General features: G+C 42.5%; 1 protein-coding gene across 1 annotated transcript in view; it reads left to right on the top strand.

Moving 5' to 3' along the window:
* HOOK2 (hook microtubule tethering protein 2) overlaps positions 1-18504 on the top strand; it is a gene marked incomplete in the record, with an annotated part of 1827100 nt that overhangs the window by 1132441 nt on the left and 676155 nt on the right. Inside the window, 1 exon segment of the mRNA XM_044084742.1 lies at positions 11878-11965. Coding sequence (XP_043940677.1) covers positions 11878-11965 — 88 coding nt within the window.

An 18504-nucleotide genomic window follows, 5' to 3' on the forward strand; every position in this document is an offset into this window, starting at 1 on the left:
GTGTATATGTATATATATATATATATATATATATATATATATACACACACACACGCACACGCGTACATACACTCATATATAGGTTATTGCTCGCATGGATAGGTATAGTTAGATGGTGTTTTGTGTTGTCCAGGACAGATGGGGTGTAGAAATAGTAAGTGGACGAAGCTTCAGGGGGTCAATTGCAGTTGTATAGATGGTTGGTGAAGAAGTATGTTTTAAGTAGGCTTTTGAAGGAGGGTGTGGAGTTTAGTATTCTGAGGTCAGGGGGAAGGTTGTTCCATATTTTTGCTATTTCATGGGCAAATCGTGATTCCACGGAGTTGTTTTTGCATGTGATGGTTTCGATTAAGGTTTTGTTGGAGGACCGAAGTTGTTTAATTTTGAATTGTAGAAGTTCAGCATGCCAGTCAGGTCAGGGATTTTCTCTGGATAGTACAGAATTAGATGAGTTAGGATGTGTTGATGGTACCTTAATAGGTTCGGAAATGCAAGCCAGTGCAAGGCTTGTAGGGAAAGGCAGTGGTGGGATCGTGATTTGGCACTGGTAGCGAATCTAACAATTTTGTTGTAACAGATGGAAAGTTTAAGGTCGGTATTGTAAAGATTAGTTAGAATTGGGGATGCATAAAGTAGAGTAGATAGGCGAGTTCTGGCTAATTGCAATTTGAGATTTGGTGGTTAGATAACTTTTACATCGATAGAGGGAATCTAGCTTTTTGTGGAGTGATGGTTATGTTTGTGAATTTGAGGTGCTGGTCAATGGTATCTCCTAGGAGTTTAGCCTCAGTGGACAGGGGTAATTTGGGTTTTACTGGTGGAGAGTAATAGAGAAGGTAAGGTTGCTCGTTTTAGTAGAGTTGAATAGCATTAGTTGTGTTTTCTTGGGATTTAGTATAAGTTGTGAGTTGTTAAACCAGTTCTCTATTTCTGAAAAAAATGTAACAATTAAATGCTTAGAATCAATGGAGTCCACCAAGAAGAATCATATAGGCGAAAAGTAAAATCCACACTTATTGCACAACAATCCACAATGATTTAGCGCTTTCGTCCACTAAAACATGGACTTCATCAGAATACATATTGCATTGAATTAATCATTTAAATGCCCTTTGTTTTGGCGCCAAAACCACTGTTGGTAAAATCTTTACTCCATTTAAAGTGAACCCACCCATATTTTATATAAACATTGCAGCAATAAAATAAAAAACAAGTAAAATCACATATAATACCGTATAAATATCAGGCACTAACCATACAATTCAGATATACATATATTAACAGTAATGTACACTAAATGACCTAGCCAAATACATGAGTCAAAGTAGCCAAGCTATATTCATGTAAATAATGTAGAATATATAGGCTGTCTCACAATATGTTCTATAGAGCAAACACCAATTATTTCTTAGCGACATGTACAAAATGTGAAGCATTCTATGTTGGTTTAACTAAGAGAAAATTTAAACAGAGGATATACAACCACGTTTATGAAATAAAGAAGAAGAATGAAAAGAATGCTTTAGCTAAACATATAAATGAATTTAGAGAACATAGTTTCAGATTTAGAGTATTGCAACTTGTAGGTTTGAACAAGAGATGGGGTGATAATGTGAACACTTTAGCAAATATTGAATTATCATGGATTTTAAGATTAGGTGCCCATTTATATCAAGGTTTGAATCAAAACATTTGTATTAAACCAGTATTAGATAGCAGGATATATAAGTAATGAATATTCACATTGATATGTATATATATTTCTTTATTTTCACCGAAGTGTTGCACAGATTTGCTACTCATTGATATATACTGCATTTATAAATGAAGATGATTTTCATTCAATAGTGTTATTGATTTTCATAAATGCATTACATGAAATATTTTATAATGTTGTTAATATATACATATATTTTATATATTATTGATTAGTTGATTAGATTGATTTATAACATTATTTAATATTTATTTATTTATTTATATATTTATTAGATGGAACATATATATTTATATGTATATTTTGGAAACTAATAGCCATTTACATCTTTGGATTTTATTCATTTATTTATTTATTTAATGTTTAATATAAATATAAATACAATAAAACATATATATATATCTATATTTTCACTATTTGAATTCTACACATATATAGATACACATTTCTACAGCTCTCCATGTCCTTAGATTTATATATTATAGAAAGGGCGCTTTTATATATATTCTATGTTTTTTAAACAAATAATATTAGAACATTTCATATATATATGTTCTTTGAGAGCTTTGAATTTCACTTTCTATGCATTTCTTACATATTAAATGGTTTTAATACTACAATATTTTAATGTTTTTGAGAAACATATTTTAATATGTACCACTATGTGCATTGATGAAACTTTAAGTCTTGAATGACAATGTGGAAAAGCTATCTGAATTTGTCTTGCACTGATGTCCTTCAAGGATGCATCTGCAGTCCTTACAAATGGGTTGTCCTGTCGTCAGGCAGCCCTTCGGTCGGCCGGATTCCAAAGTCTGGGTCTGGCCTCGGCTGGTGTCGCACTTCACCCGACGTCATAGCTGCAGTTCTTCGGGTATAAAGGCATCAGCCGACGCCATTTTCCTCAGTCTTTCTTGCCGCGTGGCGCCCAAAGCAGAAGCTGTTCGCAAGTGCCGGTCGGTCAGAACCAGAGATTACTACTACCGAATACTACTTCGAAGACTTCTAAAAAGCTAAGTACCCCATTGGGGACTCTTTCTTGCCTCAGCCGATGTCAGAAAAAGTGAATAATTGTTTAACTTGTGGGAAACAAATACCTCATAAAGATTTCCACTCTTACTGCTTACCTTGCTTAGGCCCAGACCACGACGTCGCAGCTTGTCTAGCCTGTGGTTCTTTTAACCGACGGACGCTTGGACGTCGGTCTGAATTTGCTGAGCAGTTTTTTGGCTCTGATTTTGCTTATATTATGCCGTCTGATCCTCCGACTTCACAAATATCCAAAAAACGCAAGGAAAAGGACCGACACTCGCGGTCCGCGGTTTCGGCCGAAACCGCGGTTAAGCCAACCACGAGTGTCTCGGTTTCGGCTGAAACCGAGCAAGCGGTTCCTCCTTCAGCCGAAAACATGCCTTCTACCGAGGCCTCTTCAAACCTGGTGGAATCGGCTTCTGAAATCCAACCTGCGGTTGCGGTTTCTCAGGAATTATCTGACACTATTCCCTTGGATATCTCAACTCCTGCAGGTGGAGCTGCTAGGCCTCCTGCAGCCATGTCCATTAAGGCCTTTGCCAGGGCTAAAGCAGCTAAATCTACAAAATCTGTGCCTGTTAAGACCCCTTCTCACAGGCCCAGCTCCAGTTCCCAAATGCTTTCCTTGGCAGAGGATCTTATTTCTTTAATCCGGGGATCCCAACCTCATCCAGACAGGGCCTCTCATCCACCTCCAGAGAAGAGGCCTAGAGCAGAGCCCCCTGAGCCAGTGTCCACAGATGATTCCTCTGATTCAGAAAATACAGACCCTCCAGAGGCTCCTTCTTCCCCTTACGAAGACTCTGATTCTGAAGAGTCCATCCCTTCTGCCTCTCCACCTGAGGAATTTTCTTTTGGGGAAACCTTACATGCTATGAGGGAACAATTTCAGTGGCAGGGCCAAGATTTTTCAGACTCCAGAAAAAGGCTTAGAACCTTTTTGCATTTACCACAACATAGGCCTTTAGCTATACCTCCAGTTCTTTCTGTTGTAGATGATGCATTTAATGATGCTTGTACTGCTCCTGATTCATTACCTCCGGCCCCTGCTAAGCCTGATAGGTACTACAGGGTCCCGGACACGCATCACCATTTATTCAAGGCTCCTTTTGCAGATCCCGAGACTATCTCCCAGGGGCCTAAGGCTGTAGCAACTACCTCTGCTAAAAATCCCCTCCCCTCTGAAAGGGAATCCAGGTCCTTAGAGAGATGGGGTAAAAAAGTTTACACTTCTGCTACTCTGTCAGCTAGGGCCTTGAACTGTCAATTTCATATGATTCAATATCAAGAATTTATGCTTGACCAGTTAACTAAAAAACTGTCCTCTGATGAACCTTTTGATAAGAAGTATGTTCAGGAAATGGTACATAACATTCAGCAAGTTAGTAACCATTCTTTAAAATGTGGCTATGATGCACTGGAGGCTTCCTTTAGATCAGCCATGACTGGCACAGTTATCAGAAGGCATGCATGGTTGAAAGAGCAGGCCTTACCTGTCCATGTCAAATCAAAACTGTTAGATGCTCCCATGGACAAGGCCAATTTATTTGGTTCTCCTGCACAACAGGTACTGAAGAAGATGGAGGAGAAGGCAAAATCTGTACAGACAGTGAAAGATTTCTTACAGGTCCAACCTCCAAGGTTTAGCAGGAATTGGCCCTCCAAAACTTGGTCCTTTCCAGACTCCTCTAAAGCACAGAGAGGCAGGAATAGGCGATCAAGAGGCAGAAACCAATCCAGGGGTGCCTACAGGGGACGCCAGTGGCAGGGTAACAACCAGCGAGGCACAGACACAGCCACCACCACTGCAACAGGACAATCACAGTGACTTGGCTCTGGCACCGCCTACAAGGGAACAACTAGAAGCACCCTTAGGCGGAAAGCTAGCCTTATTCTCAATAAACTGGCATTACATCACAACAGACAAGTGGATTTTACAGACAATAGACCAAGGCTACAGGTTCCACTTCCATACTCTACCAGGGAAGAGAGGAATGCCAAACCTACTGCCAAATCAAAAGACAGAAGCTCTAAAACAAATATCTCAATTATTAAAGATGAGAGCTGTGGAAAAGGTACCATCTATGGAGCAAGGAAAGGATTTTACTCCAGACTCTTCCTGGTACCAAGAAAAGAGAACAAATGGAGGCCTATTCTCGACCTGTCCGCTTTAAACACATTCCTCATTGTTCCAAAATTCAAAATGCTGACTCTACAGCAGCTTCTTCCCATGCTGGGCAAGGAGTCTTGGCTGGTAACTCTAGATCTCAAGGAGGCATACCTGCACGTCCCCATACGACCAAATTGCAGAAGATACCTCAGATTTCTTGCAGGATCAGAGCATTATCAATTCTCAGCATTGCCCTTTGGCTTATCTACTGCGCCCAGAGTGTTCACGAAATGCCTGGCATCAGTAATTGCTCATTGCAGGCTTCAAGGAATCCAAATTTACCCCTACCTGGACGACTACCTGATACAAGCGGACAACAAAAACAAGCTAACAGAAGACTTTCATTTGCCTGCTACAAGCCCTGGGATATACAGTCAATATAAAAAAGTCAAGGCTGATACCATCCCACAGAATAACCTTCTTGGGTGCAGAGCTGGACACATCAAAGCAAATGGCATTCCTAACTGCAGAAAAGCAAGAGCAACTTCCTCTCTACTTCTTGGCATTAACCAAGCAGAACCATCTAACAGCAAGAAAAGTACTGCAAGCCCTAGGCTTCATGGCATCCTGCATAATATTGGTCCCTCATGCCAGACTGCATATGAGAAAGCTACAGTGGTACCTAAAGAGTTTATGGTCTCAACACAAGCACAGCCTAGAAACCAAAATTCCAATAATCCCATGCCTGAAGCAAGAGTTCCTATGGTGGGCGCAGGCCTGTCAATCAAACACAGGATTTCCCTTCTACAGCATTCAACCAAGCCAAACCATCACGACGGACGCCTCAGACCTTGGTTGTGGGGCCCACATGCTGGACAAGTGCATACAAGGCTTATGGAATCAAGACCAGCTGCACCTACACATAAATCTAAAAGAAATGCTGGCAGTAAAATTGGCAATCCAGACATTCAGACCATTTCTCCGAGAAGGTCAGTTGATAAAGACAGACAACACCACAGTTATGTGGTACATCAACAAACAGGGAGGCACACATTCATACCCTCTGTGCCGGATGGCACTGGACCTATGGAATGTGGATCTGAGCTACAACATTCAGTTACAAGCAATTTTTGTACCAGGAAACGAAAACATTCTAGCAGACATATTAAGCAGGACTACCACGGATGCCCACGAATGGATGCTGCATCCGGACATCTTCAAAGCCATTACAAGAAAATGGGGACTCCCAGAAATAGACTTATTTGCATCCCCACGCAATCACCAGCTAAAGAAATTCTGCACAAGGACGTACCACCCACTTGCTTGGAAGGTGGACTCCCTATCTTTCAGTTGGAAAAACCTTGACAGCATATGCATTCCCACCACTTCCTTTGATGCACAAGGTGCTATTGAAGATCAAAGAGGACCGTCCAAGGATCATTCTGATAGCTCCAGACTGGCCAAGGCAACATTGGTACCCATTACTAAGGAGCATGTCTCTGGAACAAATATGGACACTACCCCTGGTTCCATTGCTGTTAACACAGAACAACTACAACATCCTGCATCCAAGCCTGAAAACTCTGCAGCTGACTGCCTGGAACATTTCATAAGATCAATTAACCCAAATTTATCACAACGGGTTAAAGACATTATCCTTGAGGCTCGCAGGCCCTCAACAAGGAAAATTATGCAGCAAAATGGAAAAGATATCTCATTTGGAGTACTGCAAAGGGAGATGTGTCACTGGTAAACATAGCCAACATCCTGGAATACTTGGCAGAGCTCTTCCACACAGGCCTGTCCTATTCTTCCATCAAGATACATGCATCAGCAATTTCAGCAGAATTACAGCTTGGATCCTCCTGTCTTCTCGCATCCTCTGCTCAGGCAGTTTCTGAGAGGAATTAAAAATGTAAAACCTCCTAGGAAACCACCATTGCCAGCATGGGACTTGAACTTTGTGCTAGAAAAATTGACACTTCCTCCTTTCGAACCAGCAGCAACAGCAGAATTACAATACTTATCATGGAAGACTGCTTTCCTGCTGGCAATCACTTCAGCAAGAAGGGTATCTGAACTTCAGGCATTAATGGCAGTACAACCCTTCCTGATCTTCCATCAAGATAGAGTGTCCATGAGAACAAATCCTACTTTTATGCCTAAGGTGGTATCCAGAGTATCTTTAAATCAGGCTATCCACCTACCTACATTCTTCCCCAACCCACAGAACAGGGGAGAAAGACTGTTGCATACCTTGGATGTACATAGACAGTTACGCTACTACCTGGACAGGACCAAGGGCAATAGAAAAACTGACCAGCTACTGGTAGCATATGCAACAGGAAGGGAAGGAAAAGCAATTTCAAAACAGACAATCTCCAAGTGGATAGGAAATTGCATTAGATTTTGTTATTCCTACCATGGAAAGAAAACTCCAGAGAACATCAGGCCTCACTGTACAAGGGCTACAGCCACTACCACAGCTTTCTTATGAGGAGTGGCTACCAAGGACATTATAGAGGCTGCTACTTGGACCTCCGCGCATACATTTGCCAAGCATTATAACTTACCCTTATACTCCAGATCCCGAGCAGGTTTTGCCACTGCTGTTTTGCAAGGGATCCTAACTACACCATAATCTCTTCTTTCCTCCTCCCCTAGTTTGGCTATGGTATTCTACCCATTTGTAAGGACTGCAGATGCATCCTTGAAGGACATAGTACAGTTTTGTACCTACCATAAATGTAGATGTCCGATAGGAATGCATCTGCAGTCAGGATTACCCACCCGCCTTCCCTCTGTGGTACTCCTAGGGTATTTGCCCATCTTATAGCTAGCTGGGGGGGGATCTATTATGGTGTATTTGTTTGTATATATGTACATACATGCTTATTTTTTGTGTTTGCTCTCTACTATTTGGAAACATTGGCATTTATCCAAATTTAGCCTTCCAAGAGGGCACCTGGCATCTGGGGCAAGAAACACTGAGGAAAATGGCGTTGGCTGATGCCTTTATACCCGAAGAACTGCAGCTATGACGTCGGGTAAAGTGCGACACCAGCCGAGGCCAGACCCAGACTTTGGAATCCGGCCGACCGAAGGGCTGCCTGACGACAGGACAACCCATTTGTAAGGACTGCAGATGCATTCCTATCGGACATCTACATTTATGGTAGGTACAAAACTGTACTTTTCTTTATATATACAAATGCGAGCACTATTCATCCCCTTAGATTAATTAAATGATTAATTGAAATCAATCTGACTTAATTAAATCCTACTGGGTATATATACTCTCTGAAAATGTTGTTTGAATGTGAAGATCTGAGGAAGCGCACTTAGGTGCGTGAAAGCGCTTGTCTGTTCGTATTTTTACCAATAAAAGAGTTCGTTTATGGAAATTTGAAGTTGTCCTTGCTTCTTGGGTGCTGAATCCGTCAGTGTTTCTTATACAACATAGTATAGTTCTGTTAATTACTACAGTTATAGATGTTCGACTATATCCATGTTGCAGTACTAACTCCAACCCTTCTTCCTTTCTGTCAGTGGGGGTTGTGATGAGTACCCTAAACCTTTCATCACCCCATTCCTGTACCCCCCCTTCCTCTCCATTTAGCCTACTGTCACCTCTGCCACAGGATTTAGACAGCTGGGAGGGTTGTGCTATTCTCTAGCACTGGACCGACTTCCACAGCCTAGAAAGACCTAAAGATGATGTCGACAGACACCAGTCTTATACCCTGAGGTCCAGATGTCAGTCGGATGCCCTTCAGCTGGGTATGATGCAAAGACTCTGGGACTCGGGCCGGTCATGGGCTTCTGCATGGCAAAAGACCCGAGGATTAATACTGCACCATTGATCTTATCGGATATGTACATTTATGGTAAGTGTAACACAACTTTACTTTCCACCGATGTCAGCTTTGCTTTAGGTTGTCTTTCCAAATCTAGAATCAGTATCCCCCTGATCCAAACAAATAACTGGTGCCAGAACCATGGACTAAAACTAAATACCAAGAAATGTAAAATCGTATTCTTTGTCAAGCATGACTACGCTTGTAACTATCGCATTGGTAACACCCCTCAGAAGATTGATCCTGTAGTCAAGGATCTGGGAACTTATGTTGACAAAAAACTGTCCTTTGATCACTATGTATGCACCATTGTAAAGAAGTCCTTTTCCATCATACAGTTTATTTCTAAAGATATGGATGGTGTCCAGGTCCAGAGATGTAATCATTCCATTGTACTCTGCACTCATTAGGCCAATCATTGAGTGTAATGCCCTTTTCACTATGTCCTTGTCCAAACACTTATCACACCTAGAGCAGTCTCGACACATCCTCACTAAGACAGGCATGGGCCTAAATCATAAAAGCTAAGTGGACAATCTCAAAGCCGTGTCCCTCATCTCGGTATTATGGGGCCTACTGAGTAGCAATGTCAGGCCTTTTACATGTTCGCAAGTCCAGTGGTGGCATAAACCCCTGCTCAAGGGCGCTCTCAGTATTTTCTACAACATAAATGGAACATGTTGGAGGGATATGTATGTACCACAGCAAATTCTGCTTCTGTGAAACAGACGTCCACTCCACATAAAGTAAAATAGTTATCTTACCCTAATCAAATATAATTGTGAGATATGGGTAAGTAACCCCCCCCCCCCCAAGTTTCACCCTGGTCTCTAATAGATGGGAGTAACATGCAACTCTCTCTACACATCCTCATTCTGTCCATCTCTGCATTTGTACTCAAAATTAAAGGGCTAAACACTACCATGGGATTGGAAAGTCTGACTTCTTGATAAAGTACCTGAGGTGCCGCAGTCAATGGGCACAAAGTACCAGCGGTAGTGTACGACAGAGAAATGCCAAGGAAGGTGAAAAGTAAGACAGTGGTGTGACCAATACTTGTGTGACCTAGAAATGTGGACAAGAAAGACTGCAGATGAAGAAGCTTGAGATGATGAAGACAAAGTGCCTCAGACAGGCAGTAAGATTCATACTGTGAAAGATGAAATGAGGTCTTCAGAGCAGAGGCCAAGATTAACCGCATTTACAGAGATGGCCAAAGAGAACACTTTGTGGTGGTTTGGTCATAGTTGAGGAAAGCAAAAGGTGATTTGGTAAAGATTTGTGAAATCCACTGCAGAAGGCAAGAGGGTACAGATGACCAGGAGTTCATGGATTTCATGAAGTCCGGTCAAGCGAGGGATAGATTGCATGAGATTAGATGCATAACAGAGAGGCATGACTGTTGAGGAAGGTAAGAGTGGCGCTGAATCAAGCGTGGCTGTGACAGTTGACACGACACCCCGACCCCATGCTGAAAATGGAAAAAAGGTTGATGATTGCCCATTAATCATTATGACATGCTAAAGCACTGGCAGTATTTCATTCTGGATGTGTACCTTCAGTATGATAAAGCATTCTGATATGACATTTTCCTTTGCACCTGAAACATTGTTTGTTGGAAAAATAACACAGCCATACATAGTAAAACTATGCACTGCAGTAAAATTGATGTTTTGTATTCCACATTAGTTACTTGATTAGTAACCATATCTTTGCATGTGACCAGTTAACAGTGTAAGCATATTCCTAAACAAAGTTCCAGTGTCTTACATTTGGTTGTACATGTCCTTCAAAACATTTGTCACTTAGGTTGGGTTGATGATTTTACACAGGTGTTGCTCTGATACTGTCCATAACTTTAGCCAGCCCACTAATATGGGGATGGTGCATCTGCCTGCACTGAGAATGACTCTGGATCACTTAATGCCTCAGAGCACAAGGTGCTAATCCCATTCATCCCCTTACATGGGTGCAGAAGATCGGATAGCTCTTAAAGAGCACACCTCAGTCGTTGGGTCTCTGGCAAAGACTGGGATGCACAGAGGGATGTGTGCAGGTGAGTCAGAGTGGTGTCACTCCAGGAGGGCAGCAATGTTGAGTAACACACCTACCATCAACCCCATTGTATGTCCCCAAGGCATCACACTTTGGGGTCACTATACAATAAGTACTGGATTAATATGTCCTCTCTTTGCAGAGTAATAACATTTGGGCCTTAAGATGCATTTGAGAGGAGTGTAGTCTGTGAGCCCCACAGAGCAGAGACCATAACAAGAATGAAAAGAAAAACGGAAGAACAATGTATACTTAAATTTTATCAGGAGTTACATTTTTATGTTGGAAGTTAACATTTTGGGATGTTCCTTAGATGCTTTTGTAAATGTGGAATAATGTGGTACATGTACACAGTCTGTGCAAAACACTTCCAGAATGCTTTAGTTCTGATGTGTTCCATGTCTGGAATGACAGTCTGGGGCTGTGTGTGTGTGTTTTGTATTAAATGTCTTTCTATTAAAATAGTAATAGATATTTAGTCTTGAAAATACTCAACTAACAGATTGGAAATTTAAAACTGTACAGCCTTCAGACTGAATGCATACAACAATACCAAGATTTGTAACTGAAAGGTGTCTAGCAAAAGAGCACGGGTAACGAAATTGTAACATCAAAAATCAACGAAGGCCAGTTATGAAAAAGAGCTATAAGGAGATTCAAGCCCATTTGAAAGTTGTAAATGTATTGTCAAAAAGAAAGCGGTTAATCTTTGTTTTAGTTGATGTGACAGTTGGCTGTGTGCGCATTGCCTTTTTTTCTTCCGATCTGTGTTATAGGTAAAAAGTGTTAATTGGGCCAACCCCCTTGCTTAGTTAGGAAAAAGTATAAATAAATCAGTTTGTGGATTTTCCTGCTGTATCTTTGTAGTCCGACTTAGGCTCATGCATGTAAAACTTAATTTTCTAAATAAATGTTTTTTTGTTTGGTGTTTGAGTATGCCTGTTGAATGTAATGAACTAACAACATAGTACTGGGCAGGGTGCCACTTCAGTTTTATTCTGTGCCTGTAGCCCTAAAAGTATTAACAAGAGAATATGGTAACAAATCCCTTAGTCTAGCATCAGACCGGTATGCTACAACTTCTCACCGTCTCTCTTGGCCCTCAGGTTGTTCCAACAACAAATAGCACAACTCAAGTCTCAAGTAGAAGAACTCCAGAAGTCTCTGCAAGACCAAGGCAGCAAAGCAGAAGACGTGAGTAATCTTGGGTCTTTTAAATGTTTGCATTTTATGGTGCTAATAAACTCTTCTAAACTATTGGAATAAAAAAAAATGCAGACAGCTTCTTAGTTTTAATGGTGGAAGCACATTGTATAGGATCTGTGTGGTCTTTTTTTGATGTAGTTCATTGATGGATTCTTTCAGGAAAAAACACTAACTTTACCTACGTTTGTTAAACCTTTGAGGATATCTTATTAGGGAAGGAGGGCCATTCCTGCAAGAGAGATGTGGGTGCTTGTCTCCAGCTTTACTCAGGGTGATGTCAGAGCTCAACAGACCATACCATTACCATGTCCTTCATGCATTCTACAATAACAACTTGTCTGATCTTTTTCAGGGTCATGAAGGAGCCTTGGCCTGTCCCAGCACTGTGTGGAGACACAGCAGTGAAACTGGTCCTGAACTGGGTGCCAGACCATTGCACGATATGGATGTGCACCCTCACTCAGTCACACACAGTACACACCTCCATGCAGTTTGGAAGATCACCAGTTTTTCTACAGCACATCTTTTAGATGTGGAATGAAGCCAGAGCACCCACAGAAAACCATACAAGTGGCACCCCAGATGAGAAATGCACTGGAGAGCCAAGAGCTGTGAGCAGCAACTGCTGCGCCATTTTGTTGCTCCTACCTGTCATGTACTAGTCATTTCTCCATAGCAAGCCCTTTTTTCTTTCACCTGCAGGCAGGGGTAGAGAAAGTTACAAGTGAATGAGGTTGCAACTTGTCCCTCACATATTGTTGAGTTGCATCTCATTGGTTGGAGTCTAATAGGAAATAATTGATGTTCTTCATCTCACATTGCTGCAGTCCTTACTTATGGGTAGTCCGCTGTCCTCGGTCGGCCCGAATACCAAAGTATTAGGCTGACGTCGGTCATGGGCGCACAGCCCTGACATCAGAGCATCAGGGTATAAAAGCGCATGACCGACGTCATATCCTCAGTCTTTTTTGCCGCATGGTCCGATGCAGAAGCAGCGTTGCAAGTGCCGTTCGGCTTTCTGAAATTTTTCGTTTTCGGAGTTTCAGACATACCAAGTTGGGCTAGGTACCCCGTTGGGGAGCATTTTTGTTTTTTCTTGCCTCAGTTGTTTACCGGATGTCAGAAAAAGTGAATAATTGTATTTCTTGTGGGAAGCAGATACCGCATAGGGATTACCACTCGCTTTGTATCCCTTGCTTGGGACCGGAGCACGACGTAGTTGGGTGTCGGTTTTGTGCTAGGTTTAATAAGCGCACTATTAAGAGAAGGCTAGATTGCGCTAGGTTAGTTTTTGGCAAACGGTGTAATTATAATATGCCGTTGGATCCTCAGACGCCCGCTTCCACGAAGAAGCGTAAAGACAAATCTGTAAAGCCTAGACAGGATGATTCGTCCATTTCGGACGCCGGTCCTTTAGAGACTGCAGTGGAACAGGTGGATCCGGCTGAAGTTTCTGTTGAGTCTCCGGGGGAAACCTTGATTTTACAGGATGTGGCATCACAGGAGTCAGGTCAGGCTGAAGGGGCCTCTCAGGTTACTATTCTCCCTTCTTTGCCTAAGGGGGTTAGGCCTTCTGCTACTGTTTCTAGGGCTCCTTCTAAGGGCAGGACTGTTTTGCCTTCTTCTGGAGTTAGTTCTGGTTCTTCAGGGTCTGTACCTAAGAAGCATATGCTTAAAATGGCAGAAGATTTGATTTCTTTAATTAGAGGTTCCATGCCCTCTCCTGATAAGAGGCCTAGGGTAGAGCCAGAGTTGGAAATTTTGGAGCAGGCCTCAGATGATTCTGAGTCTTCTGCTGAGGATATTCAAGATTTTCCTCCTTATTCGGATTCCGATGCTGAGGATTCTACTCCTTCTGCTTCCCCTCCAGAGGATTTTTCATTTTCAGAAACCTTACACTCTGAGGGAACATTTTAAGTGGGAAGGACAGGATTACTTAGATTCCAGAAAGAGGCTTAGGAGAGTTCTTGTTTTTACCACAGCACAGACCCTTGGCTATTCCTCCTGTTTTGGATGTTGTTCAGGATGTTTTTTCGGAGGCCTCATTTAATCCAGATTCTATGCCTCCTGCACCAGTTAAACCGGACAGGTATTATAGGGTACCTGAGGCTCATAAATACCTATATAAGAGTCCTAGGGCGGACCCAGAAACTATTAGTCAGGGGCCTAAGGGTGTTAGGGCTTCTGTTGTAAAGAATCCGGTTCCTCTAGATAAGGAAGCTAGAGCTTTGGACAGATGGGGTAAGAAGGTGTACACCTCTTCTACTTTGGCAATGAAGGCTTTAAATTGCCAGTTTCATATGTTGAAATATCAGAATTTCCTCCTTTCTCAGCTAAAATCTAAAGTGGATGCTTTGGCGGAGGGCATAGAGTGTAAAGAATTGCAAGATTTGGTGCATGTTTCTGAACAGGTGGGGAACATTCTTTGCAGTGTGGCTTTGATGCTTTGCAGGCTTCTTCTAGAGTGGCTGCCACTGGTTCAGTTCTTCGTAGGCATGCCTGGCTTAAGGATCAGAATTTATCTGAACATGTTAAGTCTAGAATTCTGGATGCCCCTTTACAGTCCGAAGTGTTGTTTGGTCCTCCTGTGGAGTCTGTTTTGAAGAAAATGGAGGACAAGGCTAAGTCTATGCAGACTGTTAAAGATTTTTTGCAGGTTCAACCTCCTAAGTTTAGTAGAAATTGGCCTGCTAAGGGGTGGACGTACCCTTCTTCTGATTCCTAGTCTAGGGGTAGATCTAGGCGTGGTAGGGGCAGAGCTCAGAGTACCTTTAGACCTAGAACCTGGAGTTCGCCTGCTCAATCTGCTGGTGAGGGTAGGGGCCAGTCCTTTCGTAAACAGGCCCAATGACCTGCATTTTCAGCTGCCAGATTCTTCTTGCCTGGCAGCTCCTTTGGGAGGAAAGCTAGCTCTCTTCAAGCAAAATTGGTTTTTAGTCACCCAAGACAAATGGGTGTTGGACATTATAAACAAAGGTTACAAGTTTTATTTCCATACATTGCCTCCTTTCAAAGGTATGCCAGACATTCCTCCTCGGCAAAGGATGGAGGCTCACAAACAGATTTCATTACTTCTTCACATGGGAGCCATACAGCCAGTACCTCCTTCAGAAGTGGGTCTAGGGTTTTATTCCCGCCTGTTTCTAGTACCAAAGAAAGGGAACACGTGGAGACCGATTTTGGATTTATCTCTCCTCAACACTTATTTGGACATTCCAAAGTTCAAAATGTTGACATTACAACAGCTTTTGCCTCTGCTAGGAAAAGATCACTGGATGGTAACTCTGGATCTAAAAGAGGCTTATCTTCATGTTCCTATCAGGCCCAGTTGCAGGAAGTACCTGCGTTTTCAAGCTGGAAATTTACATTATCAGTTCTCTGCATTGCCCTTTGGCTTATCTACTGCGCCCAGAGTGTTCACAAAGGTTCTGGCTCCAGTGATAGCCTTTTTCAGGATGGAAGGAATACAAATTTATCCTTATTTGGACGATTGCCTGATTATTGCACAAGACAAGGACAAGCTTCTTCAGCATCTACGGTATGTGATGGTAGTGTTAAGATGCCTAGGGTATTCTGTGAACGAAACAAAGTCCAGTCTAGTACCCTCTCAGGACATGTGCTTTCTGGGTGTGAGACTGAATACAGCTTCCCAGATGGCCTTTTTGACCCCGGACAAACAGAAAAGTCTTTCACTTTATTTCCATCAAATGTCTCTACAGTCCAGGCTGACTGCAAGGACAGTCCTTCAAGCCTTGGGGTTCATGGCATCTTGTATTCTGGTGCTTCCCAATGCCAAATTGCATATGAGGAAGCTTCAATGGTATCTCAAAATCTATGGACACAACACTGCCAGGATCTAGACACTGTCATTCAAATAATACCTTGCATTCAGAAGGAATTTTTGTGGTGGGCTCAGGAATGTCACCTAAACAAGGGACTCTCTGTGACCCGACCAGAGGCGAGTCAGATTCTAACGACGGATGCCTCGGACAAGGCTTGGGGAGCACACCTCAATGGGAAATGGGTGCAAGACACGTGGCCTGCCAGACTTCAACATTTGCATATCAACTTGAAGGAGATGTTAGCAGTACAATTTGCATTAATGGCTTTCAAGGACTTACTTCACCCAGGGCAGGTGTTGATTCTAACAGACAACACAACTGTCATGTGGTACATCAACAAGCAAGGGGGAACTCATTCGTATCCTCTTTTCAGACAAGCGATGATTTTGTGGGAGACAGCTCTCAGTTGCAACCTCAATCTTCAGGCAAGATTTCTACCAGGAGCACAGAACTCCTTAGCAGATGTATTGAGCAGACAAATAGTGGATCCTCACAAGTGGAAATTGGATCCTCAGGTATTTCAAAAGTTGACAGTGTCATGGGGAACTCCAGACATAGATCTGTTCGCTTCCCCACTAAATTACCAGTTGCCAAAGTTTTGCACAAAAAGGTTTCATCCCACAGCTTGGAAGGTGGACGCTCTGTCATTCAGTTGGAACAATCTTCATGTATATGCCTTTCCACCTCTACCTCTTCTGCCCAAGGTTCTCTTGAAGGCCAGACAAGACAAGCCATCCATGATCCTGATAGCACCGGATTGGCCTCGACAACACTGGTGCCCACTACTGAGGAGTTTGGTCCGAGAGCCTCCATGGCCTCTGCCTTTGATTCCACACCTTTTGTCTCAGGAGGGCAATCACTTTCTCAATGTCAGAATTCAGTCTCTGCATCTAACAGCCTGGCATATTCTGTTTTAGATCCTGGAGGTTCCCAGCTTCCACAACAAGTTTTGAATGTTATTTTGGAGGCCAGGAGGCCTAGTACAAGGAAAGTTTATGCTGATAAATGGAGGAGATTTTTTATTTGGAGCAAAGGGAAGGACTTTGATGTTTCCAAGCCTAACTTGAGTGCTTCCTTACAATATCTTACTGAGTTATTAGACAAAGGTTTGTCCTTTTCCTCCATAAAGGTTCATGCTGCAGCCATTTCAGCTAATTATGACTGTGACCCTCCTTTATTCTCTCATCCTTTGTTTAAGCAGTTTCTCAGAGGGGCAAAGAACTTAAGACCCCCACGTAGAGCTCCTACTCCTGCTTGGGATCTCAATTTTGTGTTGGAAAAGCTTACTCTACAACCTTTTGAGCCTGCAGCTACGGCAGAGTTAAAGTATTTGTCATGGAAAACTGCTTTTTTGTTGGCCATTACTTCTGCAAGAAGGGTTTCTGAATTACAGGCCCTTATGGCAGTGGAGCCTTTCTTGATTTTTCATAAGGATAGGGTATCTTTGCGTACTAATCCTTCCTTTATGCCTAAAGTGGTTTCTAGTGTGGCCTTAAACCAAACTATTCATTTGCCTACTTTTTATGCAAATCCTCAAAATAAAGGGGAGAAGATTTTGCATACTTTGGATATTCACAGGCAGTTGCGTTATTATTTGAGCAGAACCAAGGAGTTCAGACAGTCTCAGCAGTTGTTTGTTTCTTTTGCTTTGGGTTCACAGGGTAAACCTATTTCAAAACAAACTATTTCTAAATGGATTGGGTTTTGTATTTCTTTTTGTTATTCCCATCATGGTAAGGAGATTCCGACTGGGATCAGACCTCATTCCACTAGAGCTACTGCAACTTCTACTGCCTTTCTAAGGGGGGTAGCTACAAAGGATATTTTGGAAGCAGCCACTTGGAGTTCAGTACATACTTTTCTAAACATTACCACCTTCCTCTTTATTCTAAGTCTAGGGCTGGATTTGCCACTGCAATTTTACAGGGCATTTTAGCAGCCCCTAATGCTTTATGATTTTTCCAACCTCCCTTTCCTGTTGCTTTGGGATTCTACCCATAAGTAAGGACTGCAGCAATGTGAGATGAAGAACATAGTACAGTTTTGTACCTACCATAAATGTAGATGTTCGAAGATCCACATTGCTGCAGTCCAATTTTCCCTCCCTCCTTCCCCTCTGTAGCTTAGCATGGTTATATGGTTTGGGTGATGGCTGTAGTTGGGCATATCTTTTGGGAAGGTACTCTGTTTTTTGGCTGTGGCCTTTCTTTTAGGGCCTTCTGACATCTGGGGCAAGAAAAGACTGAGGATATGACGTCGGTCATGCGCTTTTATACCCTGACGCTCTGATGTCAGGGCTGTGCGCCCATGACCGACGTCAGCCTAATACTTTGGTATTCGGGCCGACCGAGGACAGCGGACTACCCATAAGTAAGGACTGCAGCAATGTGGATCTTCGAACATCTACATTTATGGTAGGTACAAAACTGTACTTTGTTGCTGTTTGTTACAACATGGGCAGTGGTTCACATTTTTTTGTCCACAGTTCAAGCTCCAACCTGTTGTTATCCAATTGTATCTTCACGTAGACTTTACTCTAGGAGGCATAGTGGATTCAGAAAGAATTGTGCGGCATTGCTAGTATATTGCATGTTTGGTTTCCTTTCCACAGCTTCTGTTTCTGTCATGTGAGTTTCCTTTATCTCACCCATTACTGCTGTAATCAGCCCATCATAGCTTGAAATT

This window comes from Protopterus annectens, chromosome 9.part0 (assembly GCF_019279795.1).
Source record: "Protopterus annectens isolate FY-2018-M chromosome 9.part0, PAN1.0, whole genome shotgun sequence".
Taxonomy (NCBI): domain Eukaryota; kingdom Metazoa; phylum Chordata; order Ceratodontiformes; family Protopteridae; genus Protopterus; species Protopterus annectens.